We start from the raw sequence: 20,362 nt of genomic DNA on the forward strand, positions 1-20,362 counted from the left end.
GCAAAAACATGGGAATTACACGGATATCGGACTATCTGCAAATATTTGTTAGGTATTTAATTTCACGGTCCTTTATTTCGAATTACTTTAATGCAAAAGTGATTCAATAAAAGTCTGATATTTGTATTTTGGCAGATAATGTGCAGCAATAGTACAGTTCAGTGTGTCACTGTGGAGGTGTTTTTTTTTTTTTTTAGTAATTATGATTTGGAATTATGTTTTCAAATATTTAGGTGGCATTTTGGAGCAGTATTCTTGTTTGGGTGTGTCTTGTGACCACAGAGGCTCTTGATTATCACAGAGTCTGACAAGAACGTGTTCTTTTCTGCAGACAGAGCTTAAAACAATAATGCTAACTTTCACCTTCATTCAGCATTAGACTTGCACAGCAGGCAGTAGCTAAGGTAAGTGTGTACTGATACTTCACTTTTGTTAGGAGTTAATTTTGTGTAAACATTGCATGATACTTGTATTATTACGAAAAGCCAGTAAAGATTTAGCAAAAATGCACTTGTAAGATTAATACATCGATCAAATCTTTTCAGTGATAAATGAAAAAAATGTTTAAAAATGTCGTAGTCCAGTAGATTGATAGTGTTAATAGTGTTTGAAGGGTATTTCATGGTATTTCTGAATTCTAAGTTCTATTAACTCACATTCAGATGTTAACTGTAATTGCTCATTTTAATACAAGTCACTTTTTGGCATCTGTTTCATATACCAAACTTTTTTTTCCCCTTATACATGATATATGTAATCTGGCTCTTTGGTTTCTTTGAAGTATTAGAAATGCCTAATACAAATGCCTAGATTTTATTATATAATACAGTGGAAATCTTATATCATATTATATGTCTTATAATGGGAATCCTGTGCTCATACAAGTATCATGCCCTTAAAACCTATGCAGGGACATGCTTTAAAGTGTAAGCACTTTTATTATTATTATTATTATTATTATTATTATTATTATTTTTATTGCATGGCTTACTGCAAGTAATCCCACAAACAAAGAATTGAGATTTTTGCTTTATCTGTATATCATCTATAACCAACTATTATTGTGCAAGAATTTCTCACTGACATTTATAAGAAATAGTGTGGTTTCAGATTTGATTATTGAGGCAGCATATTCAGGTTACAAATAAAGACGGGGAATTTCCCCTCATACAGTAGAATAGCATGTGGAAAATATTTAATAGCATCTTCATTAAGATTGTAAATATGACACATACACTCTTTTTTTCATCTTCTGACAGCAAAAAAATGTATATATATTTTTAAAAATCCTCAAAAATTCACCACAAAATATAGTTCATTATTAAACTTTCACTCACTCCTCACCTATACCGCCTACCCCAGGAGCATGAGGCCTGATACACCCTAGTCAGGGAGCCAATCAATCGCAGGACACACACATACACACCCTATGGGCAATATGGGAATGCCATTAGCCTTTGGCCTGTGGGAAACCCACCAAACACAGGGAGAACATGCAAACTTCAGATAAGAATCGAGCCTGGCCGGGAATCGAACCTGGTCCCTGGAGGTGCAAGGCGACAGTGCTAACCACTACACAACCGTGCACATTATCTTATAATAGAATAGCTAAAATATAAGAAGTGTGCATTAATTAAAATCCTGTGATTTGAAATAATGATCCGAACTACTTAAATTCTTTTAACGTCTACTGAGCTTCACACAGATCTGAGAAATCAACAAAATTGTGGTATAATAGAATCTACCTGATATGAATAATGCCATTTGCTTAGTAAATCTTTTTTTTTTTTTATCTTACCAATTTGCTTATTTATCATAATAGTAATACCTTACCTCATGTTGTGTTGTGGTTCTTTCCAGCAGCTAGGATGAACCATCCACATGGCACTGTTCAAAGCAACTGTTCAATCAGCGACTTCAAACACAACGTCTATCCAGCTGTCTACCTGTGTATCTTCGTCTTGGGATTATTTGCCAATCTTGTCTCATTATGCTACTTTGTTGGTGTGTGTAGAACAAGAAATTCCTTCAGTTCCGTCCACTTCTTCATGGTCAACCTTCTGATTTCTGACCTGATGCTGGTGTGTTCTCTGCCGTTCCGAGCCGTCTATTACCTCATGGATTCCCACTGGGTGTTTGGAGACATCATTTGTCGCATCATGGGTTTTGTGTTCTATGCTAACATGTATGGCAGTATTTACTTCTTAATGGTCCTTAGTGTATTTCGCTTTGTGGCCATCATTAAGCCATACAGATATGTGTCCTTCCAGAGTACTCAAGGTGCTTGCTTTGTGTGTGGCTTTATTTGGCTGTTGGTGCTCATAGCGTCCATCCCTCTACTGGATGCAGGCACCTCTCAGGATCCATCTGGCCAAATCAAATGCCTTGAGCTGGATGTATCTCAGTTGAAGTCCATCATCACCCTGAACAAAGCTGCGTTGTCTCTAGGCTTCGTCTTACCCTTTGTAGTCATTTCAGTTTGTTATTTGATTGCAGCTGGGAAATTGCTACAGCTTAGAAAGGGTCCAGGGAGAAGAAATCCCCATTACAACAAGTCCGGCGCGCTGGTTATCATTGTTCTCATCATTTTCCTTGTGTGCTTTATGCCATACCATGTTGTGCGCACTGTCTTTTTAGAAGCTGAAAGACAGGTTAAGGAGAATGGATATGAATCATGTCATTACATTGATAAGGTGAGAAAAGCAGCTGTGGTTACGCATTGCCTGGCTGCTGGAAACAGCTGTTTGGATCCTCTTCTATACTTTTTTGCAAGTGAAAACTTCTGGACCTTTTGGCAAAGGAAGAAAAAGAGGAGGCTGAGCAGAAGGTTGAATCGGAGTGAAAAACGACCAACAAATGCGACAAGGACAGAGTTAAAAGAGGTCCATGCTCAAGATGGTATCTGACATGGGACTAAAAGGCACCTGGACATTTTGCCCTAGGACCTCATTTCAGTTATTTCATTAGAACACAATGCATATTTGTCCGCACATACAGTACAAGCTTGGCACAGGTTTTACGCCGGATGCCATGCATTATAGATTTCTACATTTCTATATTTACATTATACAGTTATAAATTATGATGTTAAATTGTGTATTATGTTAAAATTGCACTGTATCTGAATTTCATTAAGACACTGTGACTAAACCCTTCTAAACTTGGAAGAAATGCCTAGGTATTTAAAAGATGCATAAAAATGTACCGTTCATAGACACTTAAGCAGTGTTAAAGCAATGTTAAAGGCCAGATAGTATGATACAATATTCCTGAATTAGAGCTCAGTGTGTACAGAGGTTTTATGGTTATTGTGGAATAGAAAGTTGCAAACCTAAACGTGTAAGGCCCACATTCTATTGTTGTACCAAAAGGTAAAAAGCATAGCATGGTATTTGGAAAATAGTTGTCAGGTAATGGGAGATGCCAGAACCTTATTTACTGTGCTAAAAATGGTGCACAGCACAGGAGTGGAAATTAGATAAGGAATGCTTGATGTACTGTACATAATTAACAGAATCCATGTTCAGACTAACCTTGTGCCCAGGACTAATATTACATGGCTCGGTAAAGCATAGAAAGTAGTTTAAAGGTGGTAATGATAAATATTACATAATTAATGTAAACAATTTATCATCTTCAAATTAAATGGTAGCCTGAAAGGCACAATGGTTGACTGGATACTTCTAAAAAATGTTTGCTAACAGCACCATCTGCTGGTTCGTCTCCATAATGCATGTACTGTACTGAATTACACACCATTGCTTATTTGTAGGCCTGCTTTGCCAAAGTAGATCTTTTATTTTTTACGTTACATTTTTTAAAATATAAGTAAACATAAAGGGCTTTCAGAAACATTACATTAAACTTATTTAAGCGTTGCTCAACATCTTTTATACCATTCATTTCCCTTTTATCACATAGTGTAACTTTACAAGTTATGTTTGGTACATCAATGAACTAGAGGCAGCATAATGGCTTAGTGGTTAGCAACATCACTTCACACCTCCAGGGTTGTAGGTTAAAATTTTGGCTCTACTCTGCGTTCTTGAAGTTTATACGTTGCCTCACAGCTTGATGGGTTACTTACGGGTTCTCCAGTTTCTCCCAACATTTTAAAGATCTGTGCTGTAACCTGATTGGTGTTACCAAATTGCCTGTTGTTCCGTACAAAAGGGTCCGGGCCCCCCATGTCCCTTTGATTTATAAGCGGTATGGAAAACAGATGCGCGGTTGGATGGATGAATAAAATGTAACTTTAAAGATACACTCCATGCACCTTTAAAACATGAAGTAGGAAATTATTATGTCAGCAGCAGTGTGGTTGTTTATGTCTTAAAGTGCAAAAGTCCTTGTTTTCAATTTACAATTAAGTCTCGGCATGTGAGTCCTCAACTTTATAATCCCAAAACAGTGATTGTGTGTTCTTTCCCAAGTTTATTGCCAGAATAAAAATGTATATGATAACCATGTAGGTTTTACACCTTTTAACTTGTAAGAAATGCCTACAGTAGGTATTTGGGAGATGCAGAAAAATGTCATAAATACCTGAATGTTTCAGTTTAAATATACATGAGATGAGGTGTGGAACGTTTTTCCTAAGGCTTTCCATTTACAGTATATCATTTGATTTTGACTTTGCCTTGGTGTTTGCTTGTTGCATCTTAAATTCTTAACCCACAAATTTTACATGTTGCAACTCTTTCATGGGGGGGGGGGTACTTTCATTATTCGCATCAGTGCCTCTGTTGTCAGGGAACAATGTATCAAGTCTTCCTAGCTTAAAGGCTTCAAGCCTAGGTGAAGCCAAAAGTCATTGAGGCTGGCTGCCATGTGTCTTTTACTAAGGAGTGGCTTCTGTCTGGCCACTCTACCATATATGCATGATTGGAAAAAATAGATAATAAATATTTTTTTTTATCAATTTTAGAATAAGGCTGTGACATAACAAAATGTGGAAAAAGTAATATGCTGTGAATACTTTCTGGATGCACTGTATTATTAGGGAGATGGAACATATACAGCATAGTCGTGACACTGACATCATTGTATTTATGATAATAGTATGAGTGTTAAAGAGGCAACATCGCAGTGTTGTGTGAGATTTCAAAAACCCCAATAAGTTCAAAATAATCTATCAACCAAAACTATCCTGCAGACAGCATTACTGTGGTCATTGACACTTTTAAAAGGTTAGAGGCTGATTTGTTCATAGTATCTTAATAGAAAAACAAAGTCGATATGTGGTCAGCAGTGTTAACGAAAAAAAAATACAGAATCATGTCTAAGTGTCATCTGTCATGTCAGAGTTTCCTCACCATCATTGGCGGATCGGAAAGTCGTGGGTTGATGCACCATAAATGTCAAGAGGTTTGCTACAATCAGTCATTTTATGCTGGAACAGCAATTTGGTAGATACATAGAAGTGTAGACACAAGGTGTAACAAATTAAGTGACCACTGAATGTGAATGATTGATATGTAGTGTTTTTATGACTCCCCTTCCAAAGACATTTGTTATTGTGTTGCAACAAGTGAACCAATTTAAAATTTCAAAATTTCAAAATGATATGCTAAATCAATTTCTTGAAATAACAAATATCATTGACCACTATATAAAACACTATATTATTTGGGTGCAAAGATGCAACGCTATGCTTGGGTTACTGTTTGTGTGGAGTTTGACACCCTCTCCCTAGTGACCACATGGGTTTCCTGTAAATTCTTAATTTCTGCCCCTAATCCCAAAAACATGATGTCAGATGGATTGTCTAAATGTGTGTGATGTACTGTTGAACCCACTGTTGCTGGGAAAGGCTTAAATTTAACCGTGACCCTGTCCAGGATGAAGCAGCCATTTAGTGTGCATAAATGAACAACTGATGAATTATTATTATTATATTATATAAGCTACTATACTATAAGAGAAGAACATAGGTGCAGTGGGTAGCTTTACTTCTTCATAGCCCCAGGCTTCCAGTTTAAATCCTGAGCTCAGGTTACTGTCCATGTGGCATTTTTTTGTTCTCCCTGTCTTCTTTTGGAGATTTTCTCCTTCTTATATAAAACAGGACAGATGGTGGATTGCCCTTAGGTGTGAATGTGCAGATGTGTGTGCTTGGTGACCTGCGATGAATGAACATGCCCAGTGTTCCTGCCCACCATGACCCTGAACAGGATAAAGTAGTTACTAAAGATGATTGAATGGATGGATGGATGAATAGATGGATGATGAAGATGATGTTTATTATTTTTGTTGTCATTCTTCTTACTATTATTTCTAAAACTAGCTGCTGCAACACCTTACTCCAGGTCCAGGGACAGTTCAACCCTAAACTTGGGTTACTATGTGGAATTTTATACATTCTGTTATCCATCGCAGGGAGCACACACACACACACACACACACACACACCCTAATCTGCATGTCTTTGGACTGTGGGAGGAAACCAGAGTACCCAGAGGAAACCCACCAAGCACGGGGAGAACATACAAACTACACGCACATAGACCTGAGGCAGGAATTTAACCCTGACTCCAAAGGTCAAGGCTAACCACTAAGCCGCCATGCATGATGATGATAATAATCTCACTCACTTATCATCTATACAGGGTCGCAGGGGGCTTGGAGCATATCGGAGTTTTAGGGCATGAGGCAGGGTACACTCTGGATAGGGTGCCAATCCATCACAGGGCACACACAAACACTCACACGCTTATTCACACACTATGGACAATTTGGGAACGTGAACCAGCCTAATGCGCATGACTTTGTACTGTGGAAGGAAACCGGAGTACCCGGAGGAAACCCACGAAGCATGGGGAGAACATGCAAACCCCATGCACACGGACCAAGACAACAGTGCTAACCACTATGATGATGATTATTATTATTATTAGTAGTAGTAGTAGTAGACTGATGTTCTGTATATTGAGGACTTTAAAGATCTGGACACTATGCAAACGAACAACTTTAAATGCAAACATTAACTAGTGCAATCTTTTCGCAATTTGCACACACTGTACAGAAAAACCTGCTTTTCTGTGTTTTATCTGATACGCAGAAGCAAACACAGAAGCTCGTGCATGGTGTAACGCGAGGTCAGCTCCAGAGTTGCGCGTCCGAGGCTCGGCGCGCTGATACGCATGCGCACCGGATTGTGTACATTCTTGAGCGAGAAGCATAATGGCGGGCGTCCAAACGGTTAAAGAGCCCAGCTCGCGTTCGGATGGAGGCTGAGCCGCAGGAGTAGAGTAACAGTTGGAAGCTGCCGGGTTAGTGTGGAGATAACGACGTGTCCCTTGACCTTCTCTAGCAGGGAAAGCACGCCAGTTATGTCCTGTTCGGGAAGTCTGGGTTTTTCTTTCTCTTAGCGGAGTGTTGTATTGAACTAAATTGTTCTACTGGACAGCTTTAGCTAACAGCACAGATAGAGAGAGAGAGAGAGAGAGAGAGATACATATATATAAAAAGCTAGCTGGCTGCTTAGCTCGCCTGCTGAATTTTCAAGCGCTACAGAGGATTCGAGAGAGGGTTAAAAAACGAAAACAACAAGACAAAAGCAGAGTTGTAATCCTGAGCGTGCTGAATGCTGATATCAGTCGGAGAAAGAAGCGGAACGAGGAACAAACGACTGCAGCGCGTGAGTACTTACTCGGCGTTAGCGAGCTAGCTTGTTTACACTCAGAATAATACGAGTATTAAACAAGTCATACATTTCTTTTAAACGACTTGGACTAGCTTGCTCAGTCGTTTCCTTCTCATGCTAACTCAGCTGCACATTGTAATCAGCTGTCAGGGGGAATGTAGCTCGCTAGCTAACTGAAAATGGATCCTAAACTGCACACGTCAACATTATCTGGATCCATTTAACTTAGCTTGCATAACTAACGGGACTTCACACAGCACACATACACTCAACACACACACAACACACACACACTGAGCCTTTAGACCAGCTTTAGTTTTGCACAAACTACAAACAGCACGATTAAAATGCGAATTGAAAGCTTGCACGTTGAATTGCTCAGTAATCAGGTAGGTAGTTATCTCGCTAGTGTGTGTGTGTGTGTGTGTGTGTGGTTTATATTGGAAACGAAAGTGTTTGGCTAAGAGAGGGAGTGAGAGACTATTTAAAGCTCCAGCCTCAGCTCAATGTGCTATCACGTCCATGTGTGCAATGAACTTTAAACTTTATTATGGAAAAGTGCTGTGATTCAGAAAAACAACTAAACTTCAGGGAGAAGACACACACACACACACACACACACACACACACACAAACGGTGCACAGAACATGTCCTAAATGGCTTTCAACAATAATAAACTCAAACAAGATGTGTAGTCTTTGTAGCATTTTAAATTGTAGTGTGTGTATGTATGAAATTACACTTGCTGGATTTTTCACACACAGAAACACACACACTTATTTATATATATATATATATATATATATATATATATATATATATATATAGAAGTGTGTGTGGAATCTGACAAGTGTAATTTTTATATATAATCACTTGCCTGATCCCATTAAGTTTTGTTTAAAATGTCAACTTGAAAGAAAAAAACAAACAAACTGCCTTACGTTGGCCTGTGGTTTTCACTTTTTATTCAGTGCATGTATTAACTAATAAAACAATCAAAGTGATCTTTAGAAATCTAGTCATATTTTTTCTTTAGGTTTTGCATGAGCAGTTAAAATTTCATTTTTATTCTTCCTTTTTCAAAGCCAAATAGTGACCATATTGAATGTATGTGCTTTGATACAACAGCCTTTATTTTCTTTTACATTTTTTTTGACAGTTTTATCAGAGTCCTATTTTCACTCTCAGTCATAAATCACAATTGGAAGTGCTGTAGGATTTCTACACTTCAGGATTCTTTAACTAAACATATTTAAAACACGCACAGAAAGTAAGTTTTATGTTTTCACAAATAGTTTAGACTCCTAGACTGTCTGTCCCAGACTTAAATTTCAAAAGATGGATTTAAGCAGTGAATTTTAAAATATCGTTTTTGCTCTTTTTTTTTTTTTTCACAGTTGAAACCTTGTATAATGCATTTGACTTTTTAGCCTTTTGTATCTGTTCTGCTTTGCAGCCGGTGTAACGCCTCACCGATTTGCCACATACTTGTGCTCGAACCAACACAGTGTCCGTTTGTTTCCTTTTCTGAGTCTCCACATTGTGTGTAGAGCAGTAGGCTTTTGTGTATGCATGGCAGATTGGGTTGCACTTAATCCTTCTGAATATAAGCAGGCCGTGATTTGGCCCATAGCCAGATTGTGATGAGAACTTCAGCTGCAACGCCACGTCCGCAGGAGTAAGATTAATGATGCCTAACCTCATGGGCTTGGTGTGTTCGGGCATGAGCAGGTGAAGTCCTACACTGGAGTAAAGGTGAATATGAAAAAGTGCTCTCATTTTGAATTACAAGTGATGAGCATCAAGCCTTATGTGAGTGGTGTATTTATTAATCCTTTAAAAACAACAGCGTTCTTTTATTCAGATGTATGGCACTTTTATGTTAACGTATCTTAAGTCTTCATTCAGACATACCCATGCCTTCTGCTTTATGGGTAATTACGAGAGTTCAGTCTCATCTGTGATAAGTGACATCATCTCTTGGTGTGAAATACAAGCTAATTCCAGAGAATGTAGGCAGGACTGACATTATAGTGTTTTTTTTTTTTTTTTCCAAGTGCAGTTTAGCTAGCATCTTGTCATGACGATTCACACTTGTATTATTCAAAGAAATTGTTGGTTAATTGTTAGTCAGGCGTCAGTAGGTTTTAATCATGTGCATGCTTCTTCGGTTCAGACTTGTGCCATGTTGACATTGATCCATGAATGTTGCTAGGTCTGACCTCATAAGATTGCTGTTGGGGAATTTTTCATGAAAAAAGACCGGGCTGCTCCTGCAGACGTGAAGCTAATGCGTTCAGATGCTCGCCGGTTAATAGAAAGGAGGGCATGTCTGAAAATGGGTTTAAATTGGATTAGTGTAATACTACAGCACTGGCTTGACCACTGCTTGTATTATTAATACTGATAAAGAGTCTATATAAGCCCTGTGTTGAGATCAGGTGTTGTTTCAAAACTATTAAAATATTTACCACTTATTTTAGTTCTGTGTATTTTATTTTAATCCATAAATTAACACCTCAACTTTAAGAAACCATATACATAGTTTATACAAATCATGTTTTTGCTATAGTCTTGCTTAGGCTCTTGCAAAGACCATGTACAATAATCAACCAGTTTAACAAACGTGGTTGTCTAAGATGTAGTTGAAGATGTCAATATCCTTTCTAGATAAGAGTGATTTCCTCATGAGGTAAATGTCCCAATTCAGATACGTTGTTAACGGGTATATGCCGCAGTGAACAAGACTTAAGTCTGGAAATTTTTTTTATGCTTCTGTGGTGCAGTCGTAGTGAAATCTTTAAACATAATTTTTCTTCCTTTTACCTTAGGAGTCAACTCTTAATTGATTGTTGCAAGAGCCTTACTCTTTTTTTTGAGTGAGATGCATGATAAAGTTCAGTACAGTTCAGGAAAGCTTGTAGTTTTATCAAATATGTCTCCTCCAGGTCTCCTGGTAGTCTTTTGACAAATTGTTCTCCTTTGTCTTTCGGCTGTTCCCTTTCAGGGGTCGCCCACAGCGAATCATCTGGCTCCATCTAACCCTGTCTTCTGCATCCTCTTCTCTCACACCAACTAATTTCATGTCCTACATAACACACCTGACACTTTTCTCCACTCGTTCCAACCTTCCTGCACACGCCTCTTCACCTCCTTTCCACACTTACTATTACTCTGGATCGTTGACCCTAAGTACTTAAGGTCCTGCACAGTCTTTTGGCCGAATTAGTACTCTTTATTTATCTAAATATTTGGAAATAATTTCTATTATCCTCTTTTTGCAAGATTTCCCCGTTTAATTTTATTAGAGCAAAATTATGTACGTATCAACAACAACGGAAAAAAATAATTGTAATCTTATTAAAATAGCTTATGTCTGTATTCTATTTATCCATTATATATTTATTTGACACATATTTGGAAAACAGGTGTACTACACTCTTTAACAATGTATATTTTCATTATGTTGTCGTGGTTTGTAGAGGTTTCTTATTTTATTCTTTAGCATTTCTTGGTTCCTGTTTTATTTGTTTAATGCAATTTACCGAACAGCTCTGTGATCTGTTTTAATGTCACATTCAAATGAAAGATGTCAGTCATGAAACTAGATTTTGCATAGGTAGCTCAGTACAAAACACACACATCCAGTCCATGTGTGTCCATGTCAAAATTGATTAAATTGTGTACCATGATTATTTGGTGTGGCAGTTCATGTATCACCACAGTGTGTCTGAAACGAACGTTTTTCCTTGATTCCCCCCCCCCCACCCTTAATTTAGTCGTTTCCAATTCCTCCCCATCACTAGGGGGCTCCACATTAAGGCTACTACTACCACTCCGTCGGGAGGGCCGAAGACTAACACGTGTTTCCTCCGAACTACGTGACGCCAGCCTTTTGAATTGCTTGCTCACAGACGCCCCTGATTGGCTGTAGAGCCGTGATTAATGTGGGAGCACTAAGTACCTTTTATCCCTGACCTCTGAGAGAGCTCGGCCAATCAGCTCTCATTAGACCTCCGGCCGCGAGAGGTTACAGCATCACCCGGGAACTGAACTTGCTTTAAATGATAGAGCAAGCACTTTACCACTGCGGCACTCGGAAGCATAACTCTGATTAAAAAAAAAGCAAAAAAAAATCCAAATTATTTACATGCGTGTTAGTGATGCTTACGGTTAGCGTCCCGCTTTTATGAAATTATTCGGCCCGCCCCACTCCGCCCCGCACCCGCGACCATTAAATGGACATACTAGGCATTGTAATTCAAATGAAAAGTCTTTATTTCAGCCTGAAAGCGCTTGGAAACATTGCCCTGTGAACTGGCAACAACATATGATTATGAATATGAACGATAAATCAGATCATATTAAAAACAAGATAATGAAACACATTTTAAACATTTACAAAGCAGCGTTTGTAATCTAGGCTAAACATTTTTTTATTTTAGATTTGTATAGGGCAGGCCTACAGTACAGTTTACAGCCTACTCTCTTTTTTTTTTTCATTAATCACACGGAAATGTTCACTTAGCGTTTTTACGTTTGCTGTGCAAAAAAGAATGCATTAGATTTAGCAGCCTTTTTTTCTTTTAATGATGTAAATTCCCGACTTAAATTTCTCCCGCACCTCGTCTTCCATCTTCACTTTTATTTCTTTGTTTTTGTTGTGACTGGCAGCGGTAGCTGCTTGGCGCTTTCGTGACTTGTCACGTGACGTAACTTTATCAAAGAACTTAATAAAATATGAAAATAGATATTCCCAAATATTTAATATAGGCTAAGGGAATTGCATGCAACATACATGGATTTTTTTAAATTTAATTTTATTTTTAATGGCCCGCCCCAACCCGTCCTGCAAATAAAGAGACAATTTCTTTACCCGACCCGCGGGTTACCAGATGACCCGCGCATCACTAACGCGTGTAGGTCGGAGCCAATTATTTACTAAGTTTGTTCAGAATTGCATCTGAAACACGGTAATTGAAATTGAGCATCTTGTTTACCTTTATATTCACTCACTATCCAGGATCTCAATTTTCATCCAAACTGCAAACTGATTGGTCAGGAGATATGGGTAGCTTAAGATAACATGGTCCTTTTTAAAATTTTTGTTTTTAAACTTTTTGATATGTTCTATAAAGACAAAAAAAAGAAGATTTTTCTCTCCTTCATGGCTGCTTCCTCAGACTGGTGGTTGCAGGAAAGAAGGTGTGCAAGCAGCCTTTCCTGGGAGTTTTCTGAAAATGAAGTTTCACAAACAAAATAGCGTTTATTGCAGTCGGTTTCACCACAGTCAGTGGCTTTTATTTTTCTAACGTGAACGCTCTCATCATAGACTGGTGGCTGTGTTGTGGTTTCAGAAAAGTGCTTTGTCTCATTGCTGTGTAGAAAAGTGCTATAAAACTATATAGAAAAGTTAGATATTGCTTCTGTTTTTATCATTGTTGAGTTGGCCAGCCTGCTAATAGCAGAGTGTTAGCTAATTTTGCAAGCAGGGATGATTACTAATGAGCTGGCAGGTACAAAGCCCAGACACTTTTTTTTTTTCTTTTTTTTTTTAAATTCATAGTTTTCATTCTTCTTAAAAGTTCTTCATTCTCTCCACATCCTCTGTAGCCGCAGCTAAAATGCTATGTCACAGCTAAATTGCTAACAGAACACCACAAGGGCAATCTTCCGGTCCTGCCTTGGTTATGTTTATTTCGCAAGGAACCTCTAACGGCCATTTTTTTAAACCACTAGTCAGTAATATGTACAGTAATAGCCTGTCTTTGTTTGCATTCTCTAGGACAATTTACTTGATGAGGGATGATCCTCAGCTTGTGCAAGCAATGGAGCAATTTTCCTGTGTATATAAACTTGGGTGTCACGTAACACTGGAATTTAATTAGTTCATTTATTAGTCCAAGGCCTTTCAGGAGACAAGTGGTGCTTAGGGTGGTGATGGTCTTGTTGTAAGTATGTGTACCATACTTGCGTTTTTTTTATTTTTATAGTTTATCTAGGGTTAAAATTCTCATACACCAATTGGAGCAATTAGTTTGACAGAATGTTCAGTGCAAGTACATCTACAGAATCTCTGCATACAAATTAAATTTATTCTCAAGGCGAGCTCTTATGGCGAAAATTTGTATTACAATGTGAAATTTCACGTATGAAATAATGTAAATACAGATAGTCTGTTCCAGCCACCCAAAAATATCACCAATATTATAAAAAACGCACACAAAAAAAAATAATAACGTAGCTTTTAAACACATGCTGAAGTCATCATGGGTATCGTGTGACTGAAAAAATTCTGTAACGTTCATAAAAGCTGTTTTTGAACGGCTCCTGCAACATAGCTGGTGTTCAGTTTGCTTCGTTCGTATGCTGAAAATGCTTCGTATGTCGATGCGCATTTCTTGCAAAATTTCAGTTCTTAAGACGAAAATTTGTAAGGAAGCGAGTTCGTATGCCGGGATTCCACCATATGTTTCAAATGAGCATTATAAAGCGCGGTGCAAAGCTAACATGTAGCTGGAAAAGAGTCAAGCTGATTAAATACATCATACGCGTCGTTTGAAGAAAGAATATGGCTGCATTCTGATCGGCTAGTGGTTCGCTGAGTGGACCACATGTGGGGTGTTTATGCTAGATTGGTTCTATTTTTTCCCGTCATTGGTGAGTTGGCTAATTTTGCAAGCAGAGATGATTACTAATGAGCTGACAGATACAAAGCCCAGACACATTTTTCTTTTGTTTTTAATTTATAGTTCTTAAAGAAAATTTGATTAGTTCAAAGGGAAAGTGAGCAGTGGTTTATCACATCTCTATAAGTGGACAGGCAAGGTTACCCATCAGTCATTGCACTTTGCTGTAGTGCAAAAAAAAAAATAAATAAATAAATACAGAGCTTGCATGAGGCCTGACATTAGATTCTTGTGCCATTTATTACCAACAAGGATATCCGAATATTAACTTTACATAATAGTATTTTGTAAACCTACACGTATATTTAATTTGTAAAATGATTAATATAACACGGGCTATTAATCAGTAAGTAGTATTATTAATTTCTATATCACCAACGGCGTCTGACTCACACGTACATTTTAGTACACAGTTTTTGTCTCAATACATGTAAAAAAAAATAAAATAATTTCTTCCTGAAATGTGAAATTAGGAACAGATATTCAAGGTGATTAGTTTACCAGGGAAACTTGTAGAGGAAGTGATGTCAGCCGTGGTAATATTTCAGGGAGTTCTCAATGAATAAATTTTGTCGAGGGGAAATTCCCTTAAACTGACATTCCCCAAGCAGCAAAAAAAGCAAGGTTTAAGGACGGTGTAGAATGCAACGCAGCCGATCTCTCAGCTTAAGTTGATGTTTAGAATGCAATGTGCTAGGTTGTGACACACAAAAAGATTGCAATATTTTATAAAAATTGTTAGCTACAACATAAAAATTATTTTTATTTATTTTTATTTTTTTTGCTTGGTCACCAATTAACCGAAACACAAGCCTGGGCAACTCACTACAGTTTTTTACTCGGTCAGTGTGTTTGCTAATGAATTGATTATTTGTCCAGTGCTGCATATTTATGGGGTTATTTGATTTTAACGTCTTGCTTATTTTTATAATGACCTTCAGCATGAGTTGAATCAGGCTCATCGGACCAGGCATATGACGGTGCGTTGTGTTTTTTTTCTTCACTTTGTCTGACGAGTCCAACGTCGGTTTGTTTACACAAACTTCAAAGTCTGAGCCACGTTTATGCTCCTTGTTGTGGCGTAGGACTAAAGTTCAACCAGATGTACAAAGCAAAAAGAGATCGAGAAAAACTACTGAAACTGTGTACTGAGAAACTGAAACACACTGAGGGGTTAATTAATGAAACCGAAAACCTAATAATAAAACGAAGAGAGCTGTTCAGTTTAGTAGCTTGAAGTGTAGATTTGTGACCTTGTCCATTATTTTATTACATTTTTTTTTTTTGGTGTAGTGTTTCATCTTGTTTTAATAATTAGTACTCTCATACCAGTGAAATGCAATTCCCTTTTTTAAAAAAAAAATCTTTTTTAAATGATTACTGTCTATGGAATTAATATTAGATAGCTTATTGTGCCTTTAGGAGCGGTGTGTCAACAAGATGATGTACTGTAGCTGATGTGCTTTTTTAAAGTTAGCAGCAAACACCTTAACCCTAATTATATAACCAAGGGAATAACATTTAGATTTTGGTTACACTGGGGTTTTCTTAAAAATCTAATGCGTATGTTTATACAGTCGAGTGTGGTGTTTTTTTTTCTTTTTTTTTTCTTTTTTTGGAAGTGGCAAATTTCAGTCGTTCTTGTTTTTTCAGTTAATAAGCAGATGTGTTTATGGCTCATCTCTCTTTATTTCGTTCTCGTTTTACTATTTTCTATTTCTGCACCCACATTGGCTTTGGTTTTTTTTTTTTTGGTAAGACTCTAGTGTAGTTTCTGGTAAAGTTAGGAAGGAAGTTGTGCATGATGAAGATTTGATAACGTTTAGTCCTGATGTGTGTGTGTGTGTGTGTGTGTGTGACTGTGTCTAGATCATGCCATTTAAAGTACTGGACTCACCCTTCATGTAGCAGCAGAGAAAAAGAGACCTGGGGAAAGTTATGTAGATTTCCCTGACTGGATTGTACTGTACAGCTAATCAGGTTTAGACAAGTGTAATGCAAACGATGTGTGTGTGTGTGTGTGTGTGTTTTATTTATTTATTTATTTATTTATTTATTCATTATTTATTTGCTATGACAAATAGTTTTTACAAAATGCTTTATGGCCAGGAAAAAAATAACGTGGAAAAATTAAAATACTTATAAGAAATAATCATAAGATGATTGTGGTAAATAATCAGGCATGACCAATCAATTAGAGTTGGTTTGTATTAAAGATTACCATGAGTGTACAAAATTTAGATCCTGTTTTGACATTGTGACACGATTTCAGATCCATTTAAGACACTGGAGCAGAACGTACTCTTATGGTGTTCATATCATACTGTTATTTGTTTAGGGAATATGTGTGAAGAAAACATAATCTATGAAAGTATGTAGTCTTCTTTTATTTTTGTTGTTGTCTACCAGAATTAAATAAAAGCCATCTGTAATCAGGAGTCTGGCGAGTAGAAAGGTGGGACGCGTGGCATATTCTTTCTCCCCTGTCAAGTCACGGTGACATCGGCTAATCGTGGACGTCCGTCAGGTCGCGAGCACTTTCCTCTGAATGCACTGCGCTGCCCAGTGACACAGCATGAGCAGCAGTTTGTAAAAGATGGGCTTCACAGTCGGCTTCACAAGGCCCTTTTACACACGCTGTTCAAGGCAGGATTTCTGCTCCTTCATTGCACCTTACTGGTCTGTCTGGAGGCACTGAGGGGGGGGTCGTTGTTTTTGCACCGTGGTTACGGAGACAAGATGAGATCTGTGTCAAAGGGAGAGCTGCCATCACAAAATAGTGTGTATGTGTGTTTTGGGGCTGGGGAGTTCCTCAGGAAATTATAATAAGTTAGCGTCTTACCCACAGATATCTTACATAGATCATAGCAGACATACTCGGTGCACCTCGAGCAAAGGATCAGCTGAGACTGAGCACCAATGCAGGTCTTATTTTTGTAATTGTGTTATAAATATGATTTTAAGTTTCACAGTACAATTGATAGCACTTGGTTTTATTTATTAAAAACTAACAAAAAACAAACAAACAAGTAACTCCCCTTTTGCAGTATAATTGGTTAGGGATTCAGTCTTGTTTATGATCAGTTGAATATTTTCTGATTTGCTGAAATGCGAGCCAATCCAGCAGGAGCAAGGTGTAAATTAAATACATGTGTTTTAAAGGACAGTACCATTTGGACATGGCAGCAAATTTCTAAGGTTGTGGTTCAAGCGCCAGAGTCACTTTGGTGACTGATGTAAAGCAAAAGTACTCAATTCCCCAGCAGCCTTTATTGTTTTGAAAGTGATGGTATGCGTAGTGTCTCTGATCCCTTGCAATGTGCTAAAGTCACTTAAGCCACTCCTCATTTCTCATTATATTCATTAAAATGAATTTATGTCTGTTAAAGTTAAGAAACAAGCATTTTACTGTCACAGGCTGCAACGTACCTAAAGATAAAATAAAAAAAATTGGTTGTTTTTTTAAAAACATTAGCAGCAACGTCATTTCCTCTCTTGTTATTCCAACCACTCCAGCATACCACTCGCTGAGCAAAACAAAACCATTCCTCGTGGTCAGATGCTGATGGCGTTGGTACCCGGCACACCTTTTCTGGGTAGAAAAATGTTGCCGTTCTCTTTGAAAGCACACAATAAGTTCAGTCTTTAAGCAAACGAAAGCACCGCGTTCAGTGGTTCTTCTTAAATCACTTTATTGCATGTAAAAGTTTCTAGGGGAATCGGGTGTTATGTTTTACCCGTGCAACTTTAGCTTTATTAATTACACATGATGCCGATTGCGTGGTATTGTATAATGTTTTACTGTGTGCATTATACATTACCAGTCAAAAGTTTGGACGCACCTTTAAATTTCATGGACTTATCTATGTGTTCAATTTGAAAATTAAAACATGTGACTTCTTTTGAAAAATGATCAGTGTTGAATCTTTCCGTTTTGGTGTTCGGGAAATCTTTTTGGATTTTTATTTTTATTTTTTTTTAAAAAGGTTTTAGTAGACTAAATAATAAAAATGCCTTATTAATTGTTAATTGTATGGCTTAAATTTTAGTTATTCATCATCTGGTTAAAACTTGACCACTGAGCATCACACTAATATGCAAGTTTTGAACGTCCCATTCCGGATTTATTTCCCCTTCCGGGAAGACAGTTCAGTTCTGCTAGAATTTATTTATTTATTTTAGTTATATAGATCTGTTTGGTTAGATAGTTACATTAGATGTTACACACTGTACAGGAAGGGAAAAAAATCATTAGTTGAGGCATGATTCATTAGTCAAAATAATGAATTTTTAATTAAAAAAATGGAGCAAAGTCTAGATTCTCCTATGAGACTGATTTTTGTAATATCATTTAATCTTTTGTTTAGACAGTAGAAAAAAAAAACACACGCAAGCTTCCTTCTCATGACGCGAATTCCCAGTGTAGTCTTTCCCTTATTGCATGCCAGACTAACAAGGCCCAGACTAGGTGGGGATGAGCTGGCAGCCTCCTTTATCATGAGCCTCTTTGAAGTAGTAACTCAGGTCTGTTAACAATTTTGCAGCTACACACACACGCACACACTGATAACCTGTAGGTCCAGATGACGTGCAGCTGAGTGTTCGTAGCTCTGCTTTTCTAACTAACCTGAACACTATTCAGCATTTCATTTTCTCTTTCTCTCTCACCGCATCTTGTTTTCTTTGCCGACCTGTAACATCCTTATCATTGTGGAGTTGTAGGGTTGTGTGGGTGTTGTTGAGTGCTGTGTCATTGCAAGCGAAACCCCTGTGTGCGACCAAACAGGGGGTCGGGAGACATCTCATGTCATCAGCACTTGAAATAATTGCAGCTGACTCAGAGGCATAGCACATGAGCCTGACTGTCGGTGCGTGCTCTCTTCTATCACTCTCCTCAAGTCCTAATAAGAAGTCGTGTTCGCACTCTGGCCTCTTGTTCCTTCAAGAGCAGGTTTGGACAGTGAGGCTGCACCTCGTTGCTTACGTCACCAGGCCTCAAGGCTGAGAAGGGACGGTGAGAGTAGGATTGCGGTTCGTGACCAAAATACCCCCTAGCCCTCTAGAATAACGGAGCAGTGTCTAATATGGCGAATTGATCTTAATCTTTCATAACATGGTGAGAAACAATTCCCAAACCTTACGGGTTTCTTTTTTTTTTTTCCAGTTGCTGCTTGGACAAGTAGTTCCAGCTTTAGCTCGTATGATACAATGACATCATTGCGCTTGTTATAATATGTCATTGTTTCTATATTAACTCGTTCAGAGGGAATAAATAATGTGGGCTCTTCACATTTTTCACATTTGATACAAACTTCCATAATTTTCTTTTGAGTGTATAAAGCTGCTTAACGATAATGACAGTTGTAAATAAACTAAAAAAAATAAAATTAAAATTAGGGAGAAAATCCGGAAATAAATCCCTCTCCCAAAAAATGAAATAAATAAATCTAATGCATACATGCATCCATGACTTGTTGTATGTAGTTTCTGGCATTTAACTGTTGTATAAACACATTTTTGGTCCGTGCTGTTATGGTAAATTAATCCTGTAGGAAACGCGCGCATTGTGGATTACTTGACTTGTAGCATCCCATCATATTCTGTTCCTTACATAAGTATTACTGGTCTGACTGTGTGGGCTGCTTTTGTGTAGTAGCTCTTATTTCAGGTTTCTTTTAAAGTATTTTTTTTCTAAATCTATCCTGCAATTGTTATTGATTATATGATGAAATGTTGCAGCATGTATTACCATCACCATTAGCTCATTTCATATTTTTGTATTTTTTGATTGTATTTTGAAATCACTTGTAAGTCACCCTGAATAAAAGCATCTGACAAAGGAGTAAACAACTTTAGGGCTATAAACGCTTTCACCCACACACTTGTTAGCTGTTTTTCTAAGAACTGATAAAATGACAATAGAGCTAACAAAGCAACATTGAGGACCTTCAATGTTTAGTGTAAACAGATTTATTTCTTTTTTTCAGTGAGAGCTCTAAACCTTGTGGCTTTACAAAATAATTTTGT

General features: G+C 37.6%; 2 protein-coding genes across 8 annotated transcripts in view; both read left to right on the forward strand.

The window, feature by feature from the left end:
- The first annotated feature begins 4 nt into the window (after positions 1 to 4).
- Positions 5 to 4,480, forward strand: cysltr2b (cysteinyl leukotriene receptor 2b). Of its 3 annotated transcripts, XM_053507708.1 has the most exons (3): positions 5 to 52; positions 234 to 404; positions 1,861 to 4,480. In XM_053507708.1, the coding sequence occupies exon 3, from the start codon at positions 1,869 to 1,871 to the stop codon at positions 2,904 to 2,906; it is 1,038 nt and encodes a 345-aa protein (XP_053363683.1). In that variant the 5' UTR covers positions 5 to 52; positions 234 to 404; positions 1,861 to 1,868; the 3' UTR covers positions 2,907 to 4,480. The 3 variants fall into 3 exon arrangements, with proteins under 3 accessions (XP_053363683.1, XP_053363681.1, XP_053363682.1); XM_053507706.1 differs by having other exon boundaries at positions 8 to 404; XM_053507707.1 differs by having other exon boundaries at positions 8 to 404; positions 1,864 to 4,480.
- Positions 4,481 to 7,128: 2,648 nt separating this feature from the next.
- fndc3a (fibronectin type III domain containing 3A) overlaps positions 7,129 to 20,362 on the forward strand; it is an 86,234-nt gene continuing 73,000 nt past the window's right edge. The window contains exon 1 of one of the 5 annotated variants that reach the window (XM_053506996.1): positions 7,129 to 7,639. The gene's annotated coding sequence lies outside the window, so the exon portion shown is untranslated. Of the gene's footprint in view, positions 7,640 to 7,929; positions 8,035 to 20,362 lie in introns of those variants that run through there. The other 4 variants (XM_053507000.1, XM_053506997.1, XM_053506998.1 and 1 more) reach the window with 4 other exon arrangements.

This window comes from Clarias gariepinus, chromosome 11 (genome assembly GCF_024256425.1).
Source record: "Clarias gariepinus isolate MV-2021 ecotype Netherlands chromosome 11, CGAR_prim_01v2, whole genome shotgun sequence".
Lineage (NCBI taxonomy): Eukaryota > Metazoa > Chordata > Actinopteri > Siluriformes > Clariidae > Clarias > Clarias gariepinus.